The 23,260-nt window shown below is 36.4% G+C and overlaps 1 protein-coding gene across 5 annotated transcripts in view; it reads right to left on the bottom strand.

Annotated features, from left to right (window-relative positions):
- The window catches only part of KIF16B (kinesin family member 16B), a 370,689-nt gene that overhangs the window by 50,450 nt on the left and 296,979 nt on the right, over positions 1 to 23,260 (bottom strand). For 4 of the 5 annotated variants that reach the window (XM_077115078.1, XM_077115089.1, XM_077115081.1 and 1 more), the window contains one exon: positions 14,509 to 14,592. In XM_077115078.1, coding sequence (XP_076971193.1) covers positions 14,509 to 14,592 — 84 coding nt within the window. Of the gene's footprint in view, positions 1 to 2,730; positions 2,763 to 14,508; positions 14,593 to 23,260 lie in introns of all 5 variants that reach the window. The other variant, XM_077115084.1, reaches the window with a different exon arrangement.

The following is a 23,260-nucleotide window of genomic DNA, read 5'->3' as shown; positions in this document are numbered from 1 at the left end:
AAAGCTTCCCTTGTATGTGATGGATTGCTTTTCTCTTTCCACTTTCAAGATTCTCTCTTTGTCTTTGACATTTGACAATCTGATTAATAAGTGTCTTGTAGTAGGTCTATTCAGATCTATTCTGTTTGGGGTATACTGCACTTCTTAGATATATAATTATTATTATTTTTTTCATGAGAGATGGGAAATTTTCAGTGATTACTTCCTCCATTAGTCTTTCTGCTCCTTTCCCCTTCTCTTCTCCTTCTGGGACACCAATAACAAAAATATTCATATATTTCATGTTGTCATTCAACTCCCTGTGATCCTGCTCATATTTTTACATTCTTTTCCCTATATTTTCTTTCGTGTGCCAGATTTCAGGTGGCCTGCCCTCTAGTTCACTAATCCTCTCTCCTGCCTCTTCAAATCTATTATAAGTCTCCATTGTTTTTTTCATCTTTTCTGTTGTGCCTTTCATGTGCATAAATTCTGCAGTTTATTTATGTACACCCAATGTCTTCTTTATATCTTACGTCAACTCACGGATTTGATTTTTGATGAGATTTTTCATGTCTATTCAAACATTCTGAATTAATTGTTTCAACTCCTGTATCTCATTTGAACTGTTAGTTTATTCCTTTGACTGGGCCATATCTTCAATTTTCCTGGTATGACTCCTTATTTTTTGCTGGCACCTAGACATTTGATTTCCTTAACTAGTTTATTCTCAAGGTTATTTTCACTCTTTTACCTAGGGTTTTCTTGTTGGATGGCTTTGCTCTCCAATTGTTCTTTGGCATTCAGTTCAACTTATTCTAGACCTCTAGCATAGGCTCTGTTTAAGTTATCAGAATTTTTCAGTTCTTGTTTTTCTGTTTCTTGCTCTGCCTATATGGAGCCTTTTTTTTTCTGAGGAGGGTCTCCTCACATATGATCAACCCCAGTCAGATTTTCCCAGACCAGAGAGTCCCATGTTTCAGGAGGATAAAGTAGCTAGTATCAAGTGTACTTGAGGGTGAGACCCTGCAGGTTGTCAGGCTTATCTACAAAGCCTCTAGACTCTGTGCCTTTCCTTTCCTTTCCTGCCCAACATGTGGAGTTTATCTGTCCGCAGCTCCCCACCAGGGTAAAGTGATGCAGCTGCCTTTAATTTCAGTTACCTCTCCCTGCCAGGGGAATGGTTGAGACTAGGGCTGACTTAGTAGGTAGGCTTTGGTTGCTTCTGTTTTCCAGCCCCAGCCCCTGAGGTTTGAATTCCCTGAAGGAGGGCCTCCACTTGATCTGGGCTTCCTTTTTTGGGGAGAAGATATATCTTTTAGGGAATAGTCCACCTGACTATTTATTATGTCTCTCAGATATGCCTTAATTACGCCTTTCTGGCACAGTGCTGGAACCTGAGTGCTGGCAGTTCTATCTAATAAGCTGTTAAGAAATTAAAAAAAAAAGGTCTTTCAGAGCCAGACCCCTGCTCCCCAATACTTGCCAAACAAGAGCTGGAGTTGATATGTGGCTCTATATGTTCCCAGGCTCTGTGTGTCCCCTTTCCTTGGGGTCCAGTCTTTTTCTAGTATTTTGTGTTGTCCAACTCAAAAAGTCTCTTTTTTTTTTCTCCATCAGTCCCACCCCCCTCTCTGCAGGGGCAAAAACTTCCTTAAGTGCTTATTCCAGGTTTATCTGTGCTTGGGGCATGTTTTTAGTAAGCAAAATTTGTTAAATTCTGCAACAGGAGCTTGGTTTAGCTAACTCCTTCCTACTAGTCAAGTCTATTTCCTTTCCCCTCGGGGAACCAGCCTGCCATGCCTGTTGGGAAGGGGTACCAGCTTCTGGGGCTTGGGAAACTTACAGTTCTGTGTGGGATCTCAGCTGTTCCACCCATTCAAGACTGGTGTATGCTGTGTATCTGGTCACTGATGTTTCCCCAGCAGTTGTTCAACAAAGTTCCTGGCTATTTAATAGCTTCTCTAGAGGACAAACTAAATTTCACAACCCATTATGCCATCTTGCTCTGCCTCAGGATATGACTTTCGCTTTCTTGTCTATCTGTCTACCATTCTCACCTTCCCACAGCAGACAGAGATTTCTGGGTCCCACCCTAGTCCGGCTAAATCAAAATATATTGGCTATGGATATACATACGGATATGGATATGCGAAAGAATGAAGGTGGACTCCAACTTCACACCATACACAATAATTAACTCAAAATGGATCAAAGACCAAAATATAAGAACCCAAACCATAAAACTCTTACAAGAAAATATAAATAAGCATCTTTAGGACCTTAGGTTAGGGAATGAATGGTTTCTTAGACTTTATACCAAAATTATGAGCAACAAAAGAAAAAAATTGATAAGTGGGACTTCTTCAAAATTAAAAAACTCTGTGCATCAAAGAACTTCATCATGAAAGTAAAAAGAGCTTCTTACCAAATGAGAGAAAATATTTAGAAACCACATAGTTGAAAAAGAGTTTAACTTTCAGAATCTATAAAGAATTTTTACAACTCAGTAACAAAAGCACAAACAACCCAATCAAAAAATGTGCACAAAATTTGAATAGACATAAAAAAAAGATATACAAATGGACAAAAGCACGTGAAAAGATGCCCACCATCATTAGCCATTAAGAAAATGCTCATCAACACCACAATGAGATACCATTTCACACCCACTTGAAAAGCTACTATTTAAAAAATGGAAAATAACAAGTGTTTGGAAGTAAGACAATGTGGAGAAATAGAAATACTCACTTATTGTTCGTGGAAATGTAAAATGGAGCAGCCTGTAAGGAAAACAGTTCAGCAGTTCTTCAGAAAGTTAAATAATTACCATATGAATGGCTTCTAGATAAATACCCAAAATAACTGAAAGCATGGACTTGAACAGTTTTCTGCGCTGTTGTATATATATATATATATACAATTAGATAAAAAAATTTAAAGCATAGAACTTTAAAAACACAAACAGTGAACCTAATGTACACTATGGACTATAGTATAACTATTATAATATTGTTTCTCCAACAAAGGTATCATGCTAATGCAAAGTATTAATAATAAGGAAAACTGTGTGTAGGAGAGGGTATAATATGGGAACGCTATATTTTCTGCATTATTTTTCCGCAAACCTACAACTTCTCTAATAAAAAATCAATTTTAAAAACAAAACAAAAATATTGGAAAAAAGAAGACTGAGAATCTATCCAAAAAGGCTGCTCACAATGATTTTGATCAGCTAGACACATTTATAACCACTGTTTTGGGAATCACATCCTCTAACCACCACCAAATTAGTAGTAGCTAACTATCCCTGAAGTTACAACACTGACCTGGGATTATGTGCTGACTTGTCTCTGGTCTGACAAGATTGTGACCTCTTTGAACACGGAAACCACATAAGTGTTAATGCTCAGGGTGAGCTTGGTCCAGGCATGGAGAGCTGTCCTGGGGCAGGAATGATGACTGCTATTGTCCTTGGACTGCTTTAATAAAGGCAGCAAAGATCCCAAGAGAGAGGCCACAAGACACTGTGGGCTTCCTCAGTGGTGTAGAGTCCCACCTGTGAGGTGCTACTGCCTAAAAAATCAAATCTAAACTTGATCAAGAAATTGGGTCTAACCACTGTTTTTCAGAAAACACACTAGAAAAGCACAGTGAACAGCACCCTGGGGCTGCAGTCAGCAAAATCCAGAGAGTGAGGAATTCAGTGGGAAAAATAATATGGCTTGATCCACAAATAAATGGAGAGGAAACAAAGAAGAAAGGAACGCATATAGATTGTAAGAAACTTAAGAAATATTATCAACCAGATACTATGTGTGCATCTAATGTGGGGTCTCGGTTCAAACATATCTATTTTAAAAACGAGAAAATTGGGGAGGCCTGAACACCAATAAGTTTATACTGTGGGATTAAAGTTTATTTTGGGAATGTGTGTGCGTGTGATGATGGTATTGTAGTCATATTAAAAAATATATATATTTCTCTTTTAAAAGACATACCCTGAAATATTTATGGGTGAAATGATCTGGTTAATATTATTTGCGATGCACTTTGAAATAATCCTGTGTGTGTACGTGTAGTGTGTGGGGATATAAAAGAAATGAGATTGGAGCTGGGTGACAGGGGAGGATACTTTGGGGTTCATTACGTTATTCTTTCTGGTTTTGTATATGTTCTGTGTATATTGCCATAATAAAAAATAAAATGAAGAAAGAAGGTATAGGTCATTCATTTCTATATCCTCGTATTTGATATATCCCTTTAAATCACCGAGATTTGGAAAGCTGAAGATGGTTGCATAACCCTTCAGACAGTAGAAATTAGCTAATCTGATGGAATTGCATTATTTGATTCTAAGAACACTTTTGACACCTGACTTTAACAAATCTAACAATGTTGGGTAAAATCAAGTTCTCTTTTGAGCCAGAAAGTGTTGTAAAGGATTGCCAAAGTAGGTCACTATTTACCAGAAAAACTGGTGCCATGTCCTCAAATGAAGACACTTTTCCCCCCATGGGAAATTCTCACTGTAATATGATGTCAAAATTAATGTGCTCAAATGCTTCCTGGTTTTTCACGCTAACTTTACACTAACTTTTCTGTCTGACAAAACTAAAGTGCATTTAGTACAGCAGAAAGTAAAGGACGGAGACAGGAGTAACTTATACTGAAGTACCTTAAGTGACCCTTGAAGAAAAGCCTTTACAGATTATACTGATTGTGTGATTAATGTAGTAATAAGTCACTCAGAACATCCTAAATGATATTCCACAGTAGAAGAGCATGAAGATCCCCTAAAGAAAACATCAATGTGAAAAAGTCTTTGTGGTAATATAAGGAAATTACAGGGGAAAAGGATCTTTGCAATTGGTGCCAATTTTATCAATATTTACCTGGCTGTGGCTGCTAACCTATTTTATGGTTAAGCATGATTACAATATATTTCCTTCCTGGCCTCTGTGTTCAAATTTGTAATTTCCAAAGGTGGTCCACTGGGTGGGCACCTCATTAATTCTGGGCTCTGAAAAACACTGATTTATATACACAGATACCTAATTTGAGTTTGGGAAAAATAAATGAATTAAAATGGTGGTGGTAGAAACTAGAAATAATAGCGACTCTCAGTTTTTAAAGTAACGACTGAACTGCACTTAACAAAATATACTTGGCAGTGGGAAAAATATGTATGAAAAACATTATTTGTTTAGAAGATTATCTTTCTTTTAGTGATAGCTTAAACTCAACTCTCAAGAAAAATAAATAGTGTCAAATTCATCCATGTATCCATTCATCACCTATCCATTTATTCACCCATTCATTCTCCCTCCCTCCTCTTTTTTTTTCATCAACGTAATGATAGAGCAAAGAAAAAATAATAGGATAAAGGGAAGATAGAAGTGAAAGAGGAATGAGGAGAGAAAAGGAGAAAAAAGAAGGAGCTGTATTATAAATGCATGACCTTTAAATTTGTAAATGTTTATTCTTAAAATTATACTGTCAGTCGATACTAGGACAACCAAAATGTAGCAATTTTTAAAAGTTATTATTTCTAGTTTTTGCTATGTCCCGGGCACCTTATATATAAATATTTGATATGAATTATCTCATTTAACCCTCACAACAACTCTAATAAATGGGTACTATTCTATCCCCATCTTTCAGATGAGGAATGGATTCTCAGAGCTGACCTGGCAATCACAGCCAAGCTACAGTATTCTCCTATTGGCTATAAACAATTTCAGAGAGCACTAACAGCAGACACTACAATGCGATAACCTTAAGGAGCAAAACAAAAAGAAACAAATTAAAAAAACAAAACAAAACAAAACAAAGCAGCATTCCATGATCTTGTCTAACCACAGACCAGAATGTGAACATTGTATAAACCACGAATATGATCAAATATCCCCCTATCCTGGCTAATATGGGTTAATATGGGTGATTGCTATTTCTTTACCAATCAATGCTTTTATGAACTCATTCTGCTTTTGTCTTTTAGACAGAATTATTAAGATATCTCAGAATAGAATTATCATCAGCATCCAGTCCAAAAAAACACCCTCCTTCCTTGCACACTCAGCAAAATTACCTAACACAGGCCAAATCTTTTTCTTTTGGCACCTACTTACTGAGCTACCCTATGGCTCCTCTTGGCATGTGTTCTCCCTGTTGCAATGAATCAATAAATCTAAGACTTTTTTTAAATAGGTGTATTCCTGGGGTGGCCTTTGGCTGAAAGGCATTGACATATGTCTGGTTTGTTCACAGACTCAGGGATACTTCAAGATATTTGGGGACTCCACAGTAGGCAGTCTTAAGACAATGGATCTAACCAGCTATAGAAAGCAGCTTTGTAAAAAAGGAGGAATTGTGCTCTTTTCATCATGATCTTAAGCCTCTAATTTTTTTCACACTAGACAATGGCTCTATCACGAAATTATTCCGAAAGCCACCCCTACTTTCCAAATTACAATTTTCCAAGTGAAAGAAAGTACAGTATTATAGTAAGAGATCCTTGACATCCTCCAGGTATTATCATGAATGAGAATGTTCACACAATTTTAGTGTATTCACCCTTAGAAATTGATTTTGCAAGTAAAGTAACAAAATAAGATACTCCACATGTTATACTTTATGATTCCTGAGGAGGGGAGTGTCTATTGACATTCCTTGGTTCCTAAATCTCAAGTACACCATAAGTCTCCATCAGCAACAGCAGCAGCACCATCACCACCACCATCTTCTTCAATATCATCCTGTCATCACCTAACGTTTTTTGAATTTTTTTCACTGTACAGATTCCATGTTAGGTATATTATCTCATCTAATGCTCAGTGCAATTTTCTAAGGATAGTATTATTATCCCCTTTTTAAAGATAAGGAAACTGAAGCAGTGACATACCTCCAAAGGTGTGGGCCCAGGATTCAAGACCAGGATGATCTGCTCCAAGACTTGTACTCTTAGCCACCACATGACATTTTATCCATCCTAATAATCTTTTAGCTAATGTGATAAAAATGGGGAAGAATGAAGTAGCCTTGGCCTGATTCCAGCTCCATTACTTTGAAGAAAACATACAAATTTCTCAGGTTCTTACTTCCAAAGATGGTTGTATTATTCTTGAAAGCTTTATGGTTTTAGAGGATTTCGTTTGTTTTCATTAATTACAGTTACTCCTCGAAATGACAGACTATTAAGAAGATTGGTAGAAATGTTTTCAAGTAGAGGAAAATGCACCTCCCATCAATCAACAAAAATAAAACAAACAAAAAAACTCATTAATTTTAGGCTAATTTGGGAACATTTTCTGATAATTCAGTGAACAAATAAGTACTGAAAGCTGTGTGAAGCATCATGGGAGATTAAAAACTGAATTAGATGTCAATTCTGCTGCCTTCAAGTAACTTAAGAATATAATAAGGAAGATTGGAGACATTAAAAGGTATTTTTTGATACAAACAAGAAAATGACAGGAGGAGCCTTTCAAGAAGTGGAGGTGAGGTTTCATGGAAGTTCTAAAATTGCAATACAAAGTGGGTCTGTGTTTTAGACACCTTTATTGCAACTCCACAGAGTTAATTTTATGTCTATTAATTCCAAATATAATAAAAAAAGAACTGCCCTTGTATTCTGTATGTTCTTTTTATTTAATTTTTTTCATTTTAGTTTTCTAATAATTTCATTTCTATTCATATTACAAAAGCACTGATAAGGGATGGAGTAAAAATAACGGGTCCTTTACTATTGACTGTTTGAGAAGCAATGTATTTCAGAGTCACACGGTTCAATTCAGGAAGTTTAAGGCCTATGGTTAATAACTACCATACTACACACTATTAGAACTCAAACTGATATCCATTTGGATATACATATAATATTTACATACTATATATATATTTGCATACTTGTTAAATACTTACCATATTTAAAAGTCATTAACAACCTCTTTAAAGTTCATCTGAGTTTATATTATTCAGTAATTCAGATAGGGAGCCCTTTTTCATATTTTGGTGAAATTTATGTATTCTCAAAAAAGTCTCTGCATAAGAACAATGTGACATATCATGTCTTCAAAAATAAACAAAGCCATAAGCAACTTAGATTCAGAAATTTAATAACCGATGAAGTGACTATTTAAAATCAACAATCACAATAAACATATTTCTTTAAGAAAAAAAGATGAGATCAGAATGAAAGGTTATCATCCCACCGTGATCAGTGAAAAGAAGACAGGGCTGCTGTGCTTCCTCAGTTCTAGAACACTGCCTGGCAGGGACTAGGTGCCCGATTACTGCTGACTGAATGAAGTCATATTTAAGAATATATAATTAGGCAATAGATCTTAGTTAATGTCGTAGTGATGATGTTGGAAGATAATGTTTCTTCAGAAGATGTGAGATTTCTTTACAGGATGACCTTAGAATCATCTTAAAACTCATATCGTGCTACTTACTCAGAGAAGGGACTGGTTATGAGAGACCCAAGCCTGAATCGAGGCTTTCCCACTTACTAGCTATGTGACCTTTTTTATCACCCCCAGATTCAATTTCACCACTTGTAAATGGAGTTAAAAATAGAAATAACCTCACCAGTTGGCTGTGAAGAGTAAATGACATGACATATTAAGCATTTCACTCATGCCTGGTACTTTGTAAACACCTAGAAAATGTGAGATCACAGTGGTATTAAGTTGAAGCTGATGAAATGGCAGATATTCCACCATTTTTAAGTGCAATGATGGCAATCCCTTGTGGTTCAACCAAAGAGTAATGGTATCTGGCTTCAAATCCAGTAAAAAGCATCTTTTTGTTCAAAACAACTCACCAGGAAGAGACTAAATATATTCTTTTTCTGCTGCCTCCACTGCTTTATTTGCAAACATGAATCTCCTAGAGCTATTGGCAAGGCTACATGAAGTACTATATAGAACCTAGGAAATGTCCATGGTGAGGGTTGTCACCATAATCCTCGGGCTACCTGGTGGGAGGATCTCTCCCTCAACATATACAGTTGAACTTAACTGTTTAAAGCTGGGCCAGGAAGGCAGCAATATTCAGGAAATCCACCCACATTAGAAACCCTCAAAGATTCAGAATATATAAAGAACTTTTATAATGCAACAATGAAAAGAGAAACAAAACAATTTTAAAATATGCAAAGGATTTGAACAGACATGTCTCCAAAGAAGATATACAAATGTCCATAAGTATATGAAAAGATCCTTAATATCATTAGCCATTAGGGAAATGCAAATCTAAACCACAATGAGATATTTCATAACCAAAAAGATGTTCATTACAAAAACAAACAAACAAACAAAAAAACCCAGAGGAATTAGAATTCTAGTGTATTGTTGGTAAGGAGTATAAAATGGAGGAGTCATCATGGGAACCAATACGGCAGTTTCTAAAAAAGTTAAACGCAGAATTATGGCACAAGCTGGTAATTCCACTTCTAGGTATGTACCCAAAGAAATTGAAAATGGGGTCTCAAACTGACACTTGGCCACTAATGTTTATACCAACATTATTCACAATAGCCAAAAAGCAGAAACAATCCAAGTATCCAACAACGAATGAATGGATAAACAAAATGTTGTAAACACAGGTAACAGTATTACTCAGCTATAAGAAAGAACAAAGTTATGAGATATAGGCAACACTGAAGAACAATGAAAACATTACATTCTGTGAAATAAGGCACAGAAGCACAAATATTATAAGACATCATTTACAGTAATAGCAAATTTGCAGAGATAGAAAGTAGATTAGCAATTACCAGGGGATGGGGTGGTGTTTGTAAAAAGTTTACAGTCAACTTACAAAAGTTCACATTGGCCAAACATGTGTTGAGGAATGATTCGAGCAATGATAAGAAAAAGAAAGAAAGAAAGAAACCCTCAAAGATCCTGTGGACCTCCTTTCTTTTTCTTTTATTTATATTCTTAAGAAATATTAGCCCATAATTTTATTGTGGTATAATTATAAGGTTTTGATATTAAGGTGATGTTGGCCTCATAAAATAAGTAGGGGAATGTTCCTCCTCTTTAATACTTTGGAAGAATTTAAGCAGGATTAGTGTTAATTCTTCTTGGAATGTTTGATAAATAGACAAATGGAATCAAATTGAGAATAATGAGATGGCTACTATTAAAAAAGCACAATTTTACAAGTGTTGGAGAAGAGATGAAGAAATAGGAACACTGTGAAAGACAGTTTGGTGGTTCCTCAGAAAGCTAAGTATAAAATTACCATATGATCCAGCAATCCCATACTAGGTACATTCGCAGTATAATTGAAAGGAGGGACTCAAACAGATATTTGCACACTCATGCTCATAGTGGTATTATTCACAATTGCCAAAAGATGAGAGCTACCCAAATGTCCATCAACAGATTAATGGATAAGCAAAATGTGATATATACATACAAGGGAATTTTATTCAGCCATAAAAAGGGATGAAGTTCTGATACATGCAACAAACATGGATGATGTTAAGTGAAATAAGTCAGACATAAAAGGGAAAATGTCATATGATCTCATTGATATGAAATAATTATAATAAGCAAAATCAGAGAGTTAGAATCTAGACTATAGGTTACCATGGCCTGGGTTGGGACTAGGGAATGAGGAGTTAATTTTTAACTTGTACAAAATTTCTAAGTGGATTGATTTCAAAGTTTTGGAAGTGAATGGTGGTGATGGCAGCACAACATTGCAAATGTAATTAAAAGCACTGAATCATATATGTGAATGTGGTTAAAAGTGGAAATTTTAGGTTGCATAAATGTTACCAGAATAAAAATTAAAAGAATAAACATAGGACTGTACAACACAGTGAACTCTATCGCCAATGATGAACTATAGTTAGCAGTACAATTATAAAAGTGTTCTTTTGTGAACTGTAAGAAATATATCACACTAATGAAAGTATTAATATTAGGGAACTCTATTTTATACATGATTTTCCTGTAAACCTACAACTTCTACAATAAAAAAAAATTGTTTATATATATATATGTTGCTAGATTAAGTATTTTTAAACATAAATAACCTAACTTAATGTGTAATATATTCGTCATTATGACTTCCGGATTTTCTCTGTTCCTTTGGATGGGTCACCATTTCCTGTTTCTTTCTTGTCTTGTAATCTTTTGTTGCACATTGTACATTTAAATATTTTTAAGTGTTAACTCTGGGATTCAGTTCTTTGGAGCTGTCTGTTCTTTAAGCTTTTATCCAGTTACTTATATGACAGGGATTTACTTGAGTGCCAGGAGCTAACAAAAACAAACCAAACAACACAGAATCACCTTTCACAGTCTTTGGAAATTGACTTTGCAATGGCTGGTGCCCTTCTACAGAGTTTAGCCCTCCTACTAAGAACGTCGGTCTGAGGCAAATGTGAAGTGCAGGGTCTTCTCCATCTTTTGTAAGCCTGAATCTTCTGGGATTGTATTTGTTTGTATTCTTAGGAAAGCACCAGTTTACAGGATCTGAATGTCCCCTTTACACCCTATAAAACAGACTACCCCCCTCCTGGGTGATCTATTATATGTCTTAAAATGGGTAATATTTTGCCCCAGACTATTTAGAAATAAATGTATCTTACACTGCTTTGGCTATTGCAAGCTGCTTTTGCCTGGGAGGGCGAACCTGAGAAGAGTTTCCTGTTCATTCTTTCAGTTTGCCACCAGCTAGATTAGCACTGACATAAGACTCCCCAGTATGTGCACAGGGGTTGCTCTGCTCCCTCTGGAACAGGGCGAGGGACCCACAATGGGATCGAAGGCTGGCTTGACACCAGGTATAGGGAAGGGTTGGAAAAGACCAGCAAGGACACATCGAGCTTCACCTACTGTTTTAAAGCTGTCTTTTCTTAATTCTGTACTCAACACGTTATCGACCCTTCAACTGTTTTATAGCATTTTGAGGAAGATGGCTCTATCAGTTTTTGCTAAAAAAATTCTGTGGGGGAACGGCACCCTGAAGCATATTATACCACAATGTTGATTGACTTTCCTGTGTTTTTTTTTGAGCTAAACAGACCAGTTGTTTGAGCATGAGATTCAAGGGTCAATAGAAGCCAGATTCTGCTGGTTCCAGCTACACACCAGAGTTGCTCTGATAACTGTGCATGGGTAGGGATAATACAAGTGAATCAACGAGGCTTTGCACCAGAGGCCAAATATATATTCCTCCATTTACCACCATCATGTACCTTTACCACACAATATATTAAATGCTATGATCCACCAGTCCCACACTGCCACTGCCACTAACTCAACAAATATTCTCGCCTCCAAGGAAAGAAAATTAATCTTCAAGACAGTTCATGACAGCCAGAAATTTCTGTTACTATCCACCATTTTTATAAATTATTATTTTAACATATTTAACTTATAAAACTTGGAAAATATCAGCATGGTGTCCACGTCTTTAATATGAAAACATTTTATACTTTTTGCTGATAAACATAAGGTTCAAATCTTAGAAATATTTTAATAGGTAAGGAAGATGAAAACAAAACAATGTTGCTTGGAATTGCTCTATCAGAATGAGAATAAACTTGCATTTATAGCTTTCAAAAATTCATCAGATAATTCCCTTTGTGCAAATACTATGTGCATTAGCTTTTGCAGTTGTTTCCTACTAGAATCTGACTTTCTGTATGCGCTTATGTATTTATATTATTCCTGTAGGTAGCATTTCTATAGAAATTTAAACATATGCTCTTGGAGGAGAAGATATGTCATATATTTTTGTATTCTACCTAACAGCTAGTACTGTTTCCAGAATGTAGCAGGGATTAAATAAAGGCCTGCCCAGCATGTAGTAGGAATTAAATAGAGGAATTAAATCAAATAGGAAGTTCAGGGAAAATGAGTATATTCATTTTCACATGAAATGACACTAAATCATATGATGTCAGGAGATGAAAAAGTCATAACAGTTACAAGAAATTAACCCAAGAATCTCAGATTAATTTTCCATTAAAGTGAATCTAAACTTTGCTCACTCCTTGAAAAGAACATACTGTTCTTTAGCAAAGTCAGGTGGAAGGTATTTAATTTAAAATATGTCTATTTCCACGCAGTGTGGAAACCTTTCTGTAAAAGGCTAATGAGACAAGTGAGTAACCATCACAGGCAACAGAAGGAATCCTTGTATAGGTAAAGACATCAAAATAAAAGTCTGCACACCAACAGCTTAGGGCTTAATAGGGCTAAATGGTTATGTAGGAGACGATGAAAGGAAAGACATGGTTTTCATAAGAAAGTACAAAATCTGAGAGGGCACCTGGAATTTCACTGACACTGGAAGCTGGAATGGAAAGACAAGGGTCACCAAGCCTTGCGCCCACAAATGCACAGCAGAAACAATCCTGGGCACCACGCATGTTTAATTAGAGCCCTAATTACTAGGGTTGAGAACAATCTACGTTTTTGCTGGTTTATAAACTTGTTCTTATATTCTATCGTTCTCTATGTTTCCTTTAAAGACAAGACTAAATAACTGAGGCAGGCAAGTTCTTTCTTAGGTAAAGAAAAACATCACTAGTTCTATTTCTATTTTTATATTTGAATATACAATCAAGGCTTCAAGAAAATTTGACCAAGCAGGTTCATTTCTTATGAATTTTCATTTGCAAAGGGTCTGGTTATTACCCCACTTAGAGAAACAGCAAAGGGGACTTTGAGGGCCCTTGAAAGCTGGCTGACACCACAGTGTACTGAGTTACTGGTACTTTGTCTTCTGTCTGCCCAATGGCTCTGATGATAAATGAGAGGCTAAGGACTGAGGACAACTGTGACTGAGCACCTGTGCTTCCCACCGTTCTCAAAAATATCCAACTGGTCCACAAAAGGTCTCAGCACGTGGCTTTGGCCTCATTAGCATCAGATCTTAACTAAATAAGCAACAATATCTTGAAAAGAAACATGAGCTGGATAAAGAGGTGAACAATGTGTATTGGTAGTAAGGCAATCAGGAAAATAACAGTTGCATTAAACTGGAGTGCTACTTACAACTGACTTAGAAAATCAAAAAAAAAATAACAAATTAAAGTAAGTCAAAAGAAACCTAACCATGACTAAAATAGGTATATGTCTTTTTGCATAAAACTATCTTAGAAAAGTAACAATGATGCAATATATAAAGCTTCAGTTAATTAATTCTAAGTTTTTTGTAGCAAGCTTCATACTCTTATTCTGTATTACATACCATCTGTCAGCGGTGAATATTTAGTTCTCACCCACAACCTGCTTCCTAACCCTTAGAATAAATGTATCTCTTTAAAAAAAAAAACAGAAAAAAATGTTCCTTTAGACCAGAAGGAGGATAAAGTTATATTTTAAATAAACTGATATTATTACTTTATAATCTACTGCTGCCATCTCCTGTGTTAATGAAGCAGCACCTTCACACTCAGGAACACAAGTAATAGTGTTTAACAGGGATAATTCTTACCAATCAGATGGCAAATTTTCTATATACATCAGAGAAAGAAAAGCTTAATTCTGTTACCTCTAAATGAGTTCGCCTCTCGGCAATCACGCGCTCATCCTTGTTTCCAAATAGTTTCTTTGGGGGGAATTCAAGAGTAGCCAGCTGAAATAAAATATTTCAAAAGGGATGCATTAATATTATACCTATAATCTTTGGAGTATTATTAATTGGAATTTCTATCATGCGGTGAAAAGAGAAAGACATTGGAAGTTTAAGAACAGTGGGTCTTATCTTGCTTTGCCACCAACCATGTGACTTTGAATGGATCAGCCAACCTCGGGTAAGATTCCAAAATGGTCAAATGAGAAGGCAGGACAATGTGTAAGGACAGACCAGATTCTAAATATTCTGTCTCAGACAACACATCATACTCTGTGCCAGATGGTGTTTCTCAATTTTTGGGTTTTAAAGCACAAATTTGACCTTCTTTTGGTTCCCTTCTTATACTAGAATTCAATTAGGAAACTCAACCTATGCATTACCTGAACATTTTATAAATAGGTCTCAGACCATTGCTAAGGTTCTTCAAACATTGCATATTGTGTTTTCTCAGTTACTATGGCAAATGAAGACCGCCCATGTGAACAGGGCATTTTTTTTTTTCAATCTTTTCACCTTGTTTCCTAGAAAATCCATTTTAGCTGGGTCTTGGAATTTCTTAGTCATTTTCCTTATGCTTGTTTTCTTGGAATTATACCAGTTGTAGTAAGATATATTATGTTAGAGACTCCAAGGTAAGAAAGGCCTCTAATCTTAGGAAACCTGACTAGCTAGTGTTGCTTTGGCTGAATGAGTTGCTAAGCAGCAATAATTGCTGGTGTTGATGAAAGTCACTATTTCCTTCCTTCCTCACCTTGTCGGATTCAGAAAAAACTGAGAAGCCAGTGAAGCACTATCACAAAAAAATTAACATTTCCCTCACAATACAGGTCTATATATGTCACACAATTCTTATTATATACATATGCAAATCACCGAGTTAATTTAAATTTACAATGCCTTAGTAGGAGCAAAAAAAATTAAAAACTAGCATCTTTCTCTATATAGCACTTTTAAAATTTAGTATCAAAGCATTAATACACATACAGAAAAATGTACATATAAGTGGACAATATGAATTTACCAAAATTTGAACACACGTGCATAACCAGCACTCAGATTAACAAACAGAACATTGTCAACACCCCAGGAACACCCCCAGTGTTCCCTTCCAGTTGTTACCCACCCCACCAAAGGTTAAAACTAACACGACTTCTAACAGCATATTACAGTTTTTCCCATTTCTGATCTTCACGTAAATGGTCTCAAACAGCACATACTCTTTGTGCCTACTTTTTTTTGCTCAACAATTTGGGAGATTGACCCATGTTGATATAATGGTTTGCTCCTTTATACTGCTGCATAATATTCCATTGTATGAATATTCCATAATTTATCTATCTATTCTCTTGATGTTGGGCTTTTGGTAACTTCCCAGTTTTTGTCTATTAGGAATTGTGTTGCTGTAAACATTTTTCTAGAGGTCTTCTGATGACTATGTATATGCATTTCTGTTGGTTATACTCTTGAGAGCGGAAATGCTGAGACATATAGTATGTATATATTATACTTAAGTCTAAGCTATCAAATGGTTTTCCCCAGTGATCTTACTAACGGAGGATGCCAACAGTAACGTCTCTGAGATCGGGTTGCTCCAGATCCACACCACCACTTGGTATTGTAGCCTTATTCATTTTACAATTGCAGTGAGTATGTAGTAGTTTCTAATTAGTAGTTCAGATTTGCTTTTACCTAATGACTAATGATGTTAAGACTCTTTTCACATTGACCATGTGAATAGCCACTTTCACGCAGTAACTCCTGGCTATTTTTATTAAGCATCTACATTTTTCTTACTAAGAGTAAATGTTACATTGTTTTGCATATCTGCTCACACTCTGTAGGTTGCTTTTTCACTTTCTTAAAGATGCCTTTTGATGGCTTATAGTTCTCTGTCACAGTTAAATGAAGTCAGGGCAGATGCTTATTCCCTTCATGCTCTTGTAGTGTTTTTTTCACCAAAGTTGAGAAACCCTGGGGTGGTGGGGTATAGTATCAAGGGATGGATTTCCTCTTCTGCTCCTTTTCCTCATTAATGTTCTAGGTTTTGCTGCTGATGAATTCAATGTTAAAAATCAGTTCAAAGTAAAGTGAAAGAGAATGGATATTGAAGTAAGACAGACCTGGTGGAAATGTGTTTGACCATTAATTAGCTAACTAGCTATGTTTTTCTGAGTTTTTAAAAAAAATGCAGATGATGCCTAAACTTCACTCAGGTTCTTTGAAGATTTAATGAAGTGATGGTAAACGAACTCTAGTTGCTATTATTGGTTGGTAAGAGATCTAGTCACAAAGAAAGTGACATGCTCACAGTCCCTGGTGTCCTCTCCCCATCCACTAGACTGGCTACAGGACTTCATGGAGTAAAATTTTCTGGAAACCTTGAGTCATTGGTACAAACACACTTCCTATAATTACAGCTTAATGAAGACAGGTATACCAGAGTTTGTCTTTTGGGTTTCATCCAGCCTAGATTTCATCTGTTTCAAATGTGTTTCCTCCCAACATGGGGGATGTTGAAAACTTGGCAAGCATGCTTTCGCAGTTGGTTGTTTTATCATTTTCTTATGTGGCTGATGAGGTGATGTGGTTTCTGTTGGGGGAAATTTATAGTCACGCACACATGCTAAATCACATATGGTGCTCTGAAAGGATTTCAAAGAGATGAACTGGGAGGGGGACATTCAAATTTCCCCACAGTCAGCAGGAGTACTCCCTCCCCAGTTTGAGGCCAATATTTTGTGCTAATATCATCTAACGATAGAAATCACTATGTCTAAATATGTGCAATGTTGCTTCAGATATTAAGAAGAAAGGAAAAGGACAGCTTGAAACGACTTTTAGGTATACAATTATAGGCGTATAATGTTCAGCTACCTAACTTTAGAGATAAAGAAATGCAGGTCCAAAATTAAGTGATGTTAAAAAGTCATAAGGTAGTAGAGTCAAAGCAAGGAATCAAGATTGACTCTTGGTCTTTGGTGACAATGCAGTAAAAGATGTCTGTACTGTAGAGGGATGGGACTTCCAGGGAAGTACAAGTCACCCTGAAGAAACCCTGGTGAAGTCTTTGGGGACAAAGGACTTAGAGTAAAGGGAGCAACTCCTTCTTCACTGTATTAAAACAGAAAGTGAATCCACAGCTGCTAGGCAGTGCAATCAACAGCTCCAACCCATGCTGTCAAATGAACCCCACTGAGGACTTGAACCTCAGCAATGGAACAGGAAAACAACAGGGACAGCAGGGACAGTGGGGAATGACAGAAAAGGAGAACAAGATTGGAGGTGGGCTCCCCAGAAGTTCATCCTGAGGACAGATAAATTTAGTGCCTCCTACTCCATATAGCAACTGTTTAAAAAGCTGATAAAACAATCAGACTTTGTCTAGAGATATGAAGGAAGCTGATCTGGATAGGACTAGGGTGGATCAGAATACAGGGTAAAGGATGATAATGTCCATATTTTAAAACCTCAACTTGTCAGTTTAGTTGAACACCATAAGTATACGGAATGTTAAATAAGGCATGAGATTTTGTTGGTTTTTCTAGGTTAGTGTGATGCCCTGATAAATCCACCGTGATTTGGACAGTGAATAAAGAAGTATTTGCAAAGTCCCCTTGGGGGAATGGAGAGCAAGGGGGAAATATTCAGCTTCCCCATTTGGAGAATTTCTGATATTCTTGCAAGCAGTGGAGACAAATCAATAGTTAAAGTTTACTATGAAACATTCCTGCAAAGGATATGCTAAGCTTACTTAAAATTAAGCCCAAGAGTCACCCCCAGAGAACTTTTTTTGTTGTTCAGATGTGGCCTCTCTCTCTAAGCTGACATGGTAAGTGAATTCACTGCCCTCTTCCCGCCCCCTACATGGGACATGACTCTCAGGGGTGTAAATATCCCTCGTAACATGGGACAAAAATCTGGGATGAGCCGGGACCTGGCATCAAGGGATTGAAAAAGCCTTCTTGACCAACAAGGTAAAGAGAGAAATGAGACAGAATAAAGCGTTAGTGGCTGAGAGATTTCAAACAGAGTCAAGAGGTTATCCTGGAGGTTATTTTTACACATTATATAGATAGCCCTTTTTAGTGTATGGTGTACTGGACTGGCTGGAGGGAAGTACCTGAAACTGTTGAGTTGTGTTCCAGTGGCCTTGATTCTTGAATACGATTGTATAACAATATAGCTCCTACAATGTGATTGAGTGATTGGAAAAACCTTGTTCCTGATGCTTCTTTTATATAAGGTATGGACAGATAAATAAAAAATATGGATAATAAATAAACAAATAATGGGGGAACAAAGGTTAAAATAAATTAGACAGATGGAAATACTAGTGGGCAATGAGAGGGCAGGGTAAGGGGTATGGTATATATGTAATGAATCTTTTTTTTTCTGGAGTGATGCAAATGTTCTAATAATGATCATGGTGATAAATACACAACTATGTGATGACATTGGGAGCCACTGGTTGTATACCACGTATGGAATGTTTGTGTGTTAAGATTTATCAATAAAAGTATTTTTAAAAAATTAATGGCTCATCACCTTACCCTTCTATTAAAAGAAAAAGAATAAATACATTGTTAAAAGTGAGCGTTGGAGGGAGGCAGAAAGGGAAGGGACACAGAGGTTACAATGACATTCAGGATAGAAATGCAAACTAGGGGGTCATGCCCTTTCGCTGGGACTGGGAACACTGTGGTCAAATAAAGAAACCAAAGCAGAAAGCAGAGACCACGATGTAAATTATTAAAAATAAAACAGTCCCCTTAAAATAAGTATGATTACATCAGAAACACCTTTACAACTGAAGCATGAATGGAATCTCTTCCCTCTGATAGGATGGAAACTAACTTCACTCCTCTTTTTTAGAGAATGGCCTTGCTATCTATAAGCTCTTAGGTCGAATGAGATGAAATTGCCAATTCTGTTAGTTATAAATTGTCAAATGATAAGCAATTTCAGCTAGTTCAACTCTGTATGAACCTCAACATTCTTAAGAACCTTTCTGATAAACATACATTTTCATTAGCTGCTTTAACTACCAAGTGTAAATATTCTCCTTTGATGGATTATCAATTGGCTTTTATCTGGATCAATTCATTCCAAAAGAGTATTTTCTTATAGCACTCAAAAGTAAAACCAGGGGCGGGCAATGGTGGCTCAGTGGCAGAGTTCTTGTCTGCCACACCAGAGACCCGGGTTTGATTCCCAGTGCCTGCCCATGTTAAAAAAAAAAGGTAAAACCAGAAGTGATATTTTATATTAAAAACGTATATATATATAACATTAAAGTAGATGAGGAGGTGGGTTGGCAGGGCACTTCGGAGCAGCTGCTGCTAATGACAGTCATACTCCTATAACGGGCCTATCTTCCAGAAGAAAAAAAAGAGACCATCATCTCTACTTGGATTGGCTTCTTCAGCTCAAATAGTCCCTGAAAAACTGTGGAGGAAAGCACCCTGAGGTTGATATGCTAAGTAACTAGAATGGGGCACCGGTGGACAGAAGAGGAACTGCTGCTTCATTCTTAAAATAATAGGCCAATAATCCTTAGAACAGTTTAGAAATCCAGGGTAGAGGAGAGGCCTGAACTTTTTCTCTCCACAGTGCAAAACTATTGTCTCATTAATTCTAAAAGAGAATAGCATAAGCACACAGGGTAAACCTCTATAGATTTCATTTCTGAATTTGAATTATTTAAACTGTCTAAATATTTTTAAATAGACAATTACAAAATCAAAAGAGCCACTGGTTGGGACAAATAATTGCACCTGGAGGGCAAAAATAGAAGAAGAAAAAAAGTCACTTCCATTTTACTTAAAACTTAGTATTTTCAACACACTATTTAAGAATACAAGAAAAGTTTAGGCAAGTATGATTCTAAATTGTTCTTGACTTTTCTCCTGTTCCATGTACACTGACATTAAAAAAATAATTTGGGGATTTCTCATGTTAAACAGAAAATTTAAATATAAAATCAGTAACACTATCTGGACACTTTCGTTTCCTCTCAAGTACTTTATATTTACAATTGTTATTTCTTTCTGCCTAAATTTTCTAATCTAGTAGATGGTTTAGATTTGATTTCCATGAGAAATACTATGTCAGAAATACTGAATGAAAATCCGTAGGTGGAGGGACTCCTTTGATTTCCTTTGTAACCACTGACAAAGTAAATATGGTGGTCTATAGTTCTAAAAATTAAAGTTCTTGAACTTCTATATCCCCTACAACAATTAAATTCTAAAGAGACTCAGGTAAATATCTTTAATTCAAATAAAAACGTTAAAGATACTTGGTATCCAGTAATGAGGAAAACAAAAACAATTTTCCTTCTTTCTATAAGATTTCATTTTTATATAAAACAAACACCATCATTTAACCTTACAACCTCCATGGAGAGACATGTGAACACAACAAACAATCTGTCTACAGATCATAAAAATTGATGGAACAGTTCTGGTTAAAGATGGTGGAGCAAAAGCTTTATTTGCTCCTCTCACTGTCTTCAGATGCACCCAAAACAACAGAGCAATGAAAAGTAAAGGAACAATTCCAACTCCTAAAAAGGGAACTTCCACAGCCCTAAGCCATGGACCAGGTCACTCCCAGAAAAAGCATGTGGACGTGGACGAACTAAGGGCCTGAGAGTTTCCCCTCCTTGGGCCTCTGGCAACATAAGCCATTCACCAAAGTAAGTATCACAGAAGTCTCAGGCATTGCACCTATGTTTTAGGCCATATCTAGGGACAAGAAAAAGGTAGGAGAAACTGTTATCAAAGATGAAGGCAAGAAGAGGCAGGCTGGAGCAAGAGGCTTGGAGATGCTCCATGACTCTAGTGTTAGAGGAAGGAGCTTGTTTTTCCCAGTCAATGCCTGAGACTTCTGTGATGCTTACTTTGGTGTTTTGGCGCTACAGAGATGTTTTGGGTGCATCTGAAGACAGTGAGACAGGAAGCTGTAAGGCTAAATGATGGTGTTTGTTTCATATAAAAATGAAATCTTATAGAAAGAAGGAAAAGACCCACACCTCTTCTGAACACCAGAAAGAGAAAAGATGTGTTTCAAGGTGAAGATTATGCAATTGGTGGTAAAATTTCATAAAAGCTCTAGGGTTAAGAGTTTTGTCTTGCCCTAGCTTGTGACCTTTCCCCTGTCCATACCCCTTTCCTGTCCCTATGATGTACTGACGTTTTCTCCCCCCAAATTAGTATACTTCACTCAAATATGAGAAATAGCTAGAACCAGCACTGTAACAATACATAAAAAGGGTGGGGTGAGGCGATGTTGAATATAACATAAGCAAGAGGCAGATAAAGAATTCAAGGAGAACTGATTAAAGATACCCAGGAAGAGTTCAGTAATTATTTACAGGCTTAAAGGAACCACAGAAATAAAATCTAAAATAAGAACGCAAAGAATTGATAAACAGGTTGAAAGGAGAGACTACAAGAAATAAAATGGAGGAGAAGTCAGATTTTTGAGAAATGGTTGATTCTAGGACTGGGACAGGGAATTTATAAGATAACCCTGCAGCATCTTGTGGTACCAGAAAATAAGAAAGTGCTCAGAAAACCAAACAAAAACACAATGATGGGAGTATATCAAAGGAACACAGAAGCCAAGTGAAAGAGCTCTTAAAGACTAAAGCTGGAACAATCTTAGCAGTAATTATTTTTTAAATGTAGTACTGGATTATAAACCAACGTGTAGAATAAATATTGATGAGTTGACTGATAAAAATAACAGAATAAATAAATATATGGGGGGGGAAGAGACAAGGCTTTCATGTAGAACTTCAAAAACTTTACATAAATATTTCACACTCAAGGAGATAGCATATAACTCTTTAATTCCTAAAATGTGGGCTGTCATAGTGACTTCCTTCCAAAAAGTATAGTACTGATGGATGGGGTAGGGGACTGGTGGGGGGGGTAACTTACCATTGGAAAAATGTGACAAACGCTACTTCAGCCAGGAGTGATATGTACCTTCGATATGATGTTATGAGAATGGCACTTTACTTCTGGGGCTTCCCCAAAACCCATACCCCTATTCTAATCATGAGAGAAACATCAGACAAATCCCAGTTAAGGGACCTGAATGGTACTCCTCAAAACTGTCAAGGTTGTCAAACACAAGACAAGTCAGAAAACACTACAGACAAGAAGAGCCTAAAGAGACAATATGGTATGCTGGATGGGATTCTAGAGTAGGAAAAGGACATTAGGTAAAAACTAAGGAAATCTCAACAAAGTATAATTTTAGTTAATAATAGTGCATCAATACCGGGTTGTGAAAAATTAATTGTGAAAAATATACCACACTAATGTAAGATGTTAATAACAAGGGAAACTGAGTGTGAGGGATATGGATACTTGCTACAGTACTAAATTTTTCTGCAAATCAAACTATTCTAAAATTTCACAAGTTTATTTTTAAAAGAAAAAAAAAAAGCAGTGTCTTCTCTTTTACAAAAGAAAAAAAAAAAAGTAAGCCAGCAGAACTCAAGGAAGAAATGGAAGAGACAAAACAGGAATTAAAGCACTAAGTAGAGCAACAGAAGTAGAATGAACACCACAAAATAAAAACTAGCATATAGGATAGAGAGTTGAGAAAGTAACAACACAAAATGAAATGTGCTGAGGAAAAGAAAGTGTGCTCC

The sequence above is a fragment of the Tamandua tetradactyla genome, chromosome 1 (genome assembly GCF_023851605.1).
Source record: "Tamandua tetradactyla isolate mTamTet1 chromosome 1, mTamTet1.pri, whole genome shotgun sequence".
Taxonomy (NCBI): Eukaryota; Metazoa; Chordata; class Mammalia; order Pilosa; family Myrmecophagidae; genus Tamandua; species Tamandua tetradactyla.
This window is presented reverse-complemented; position numbering and strand designations above follow the sequence as displayed.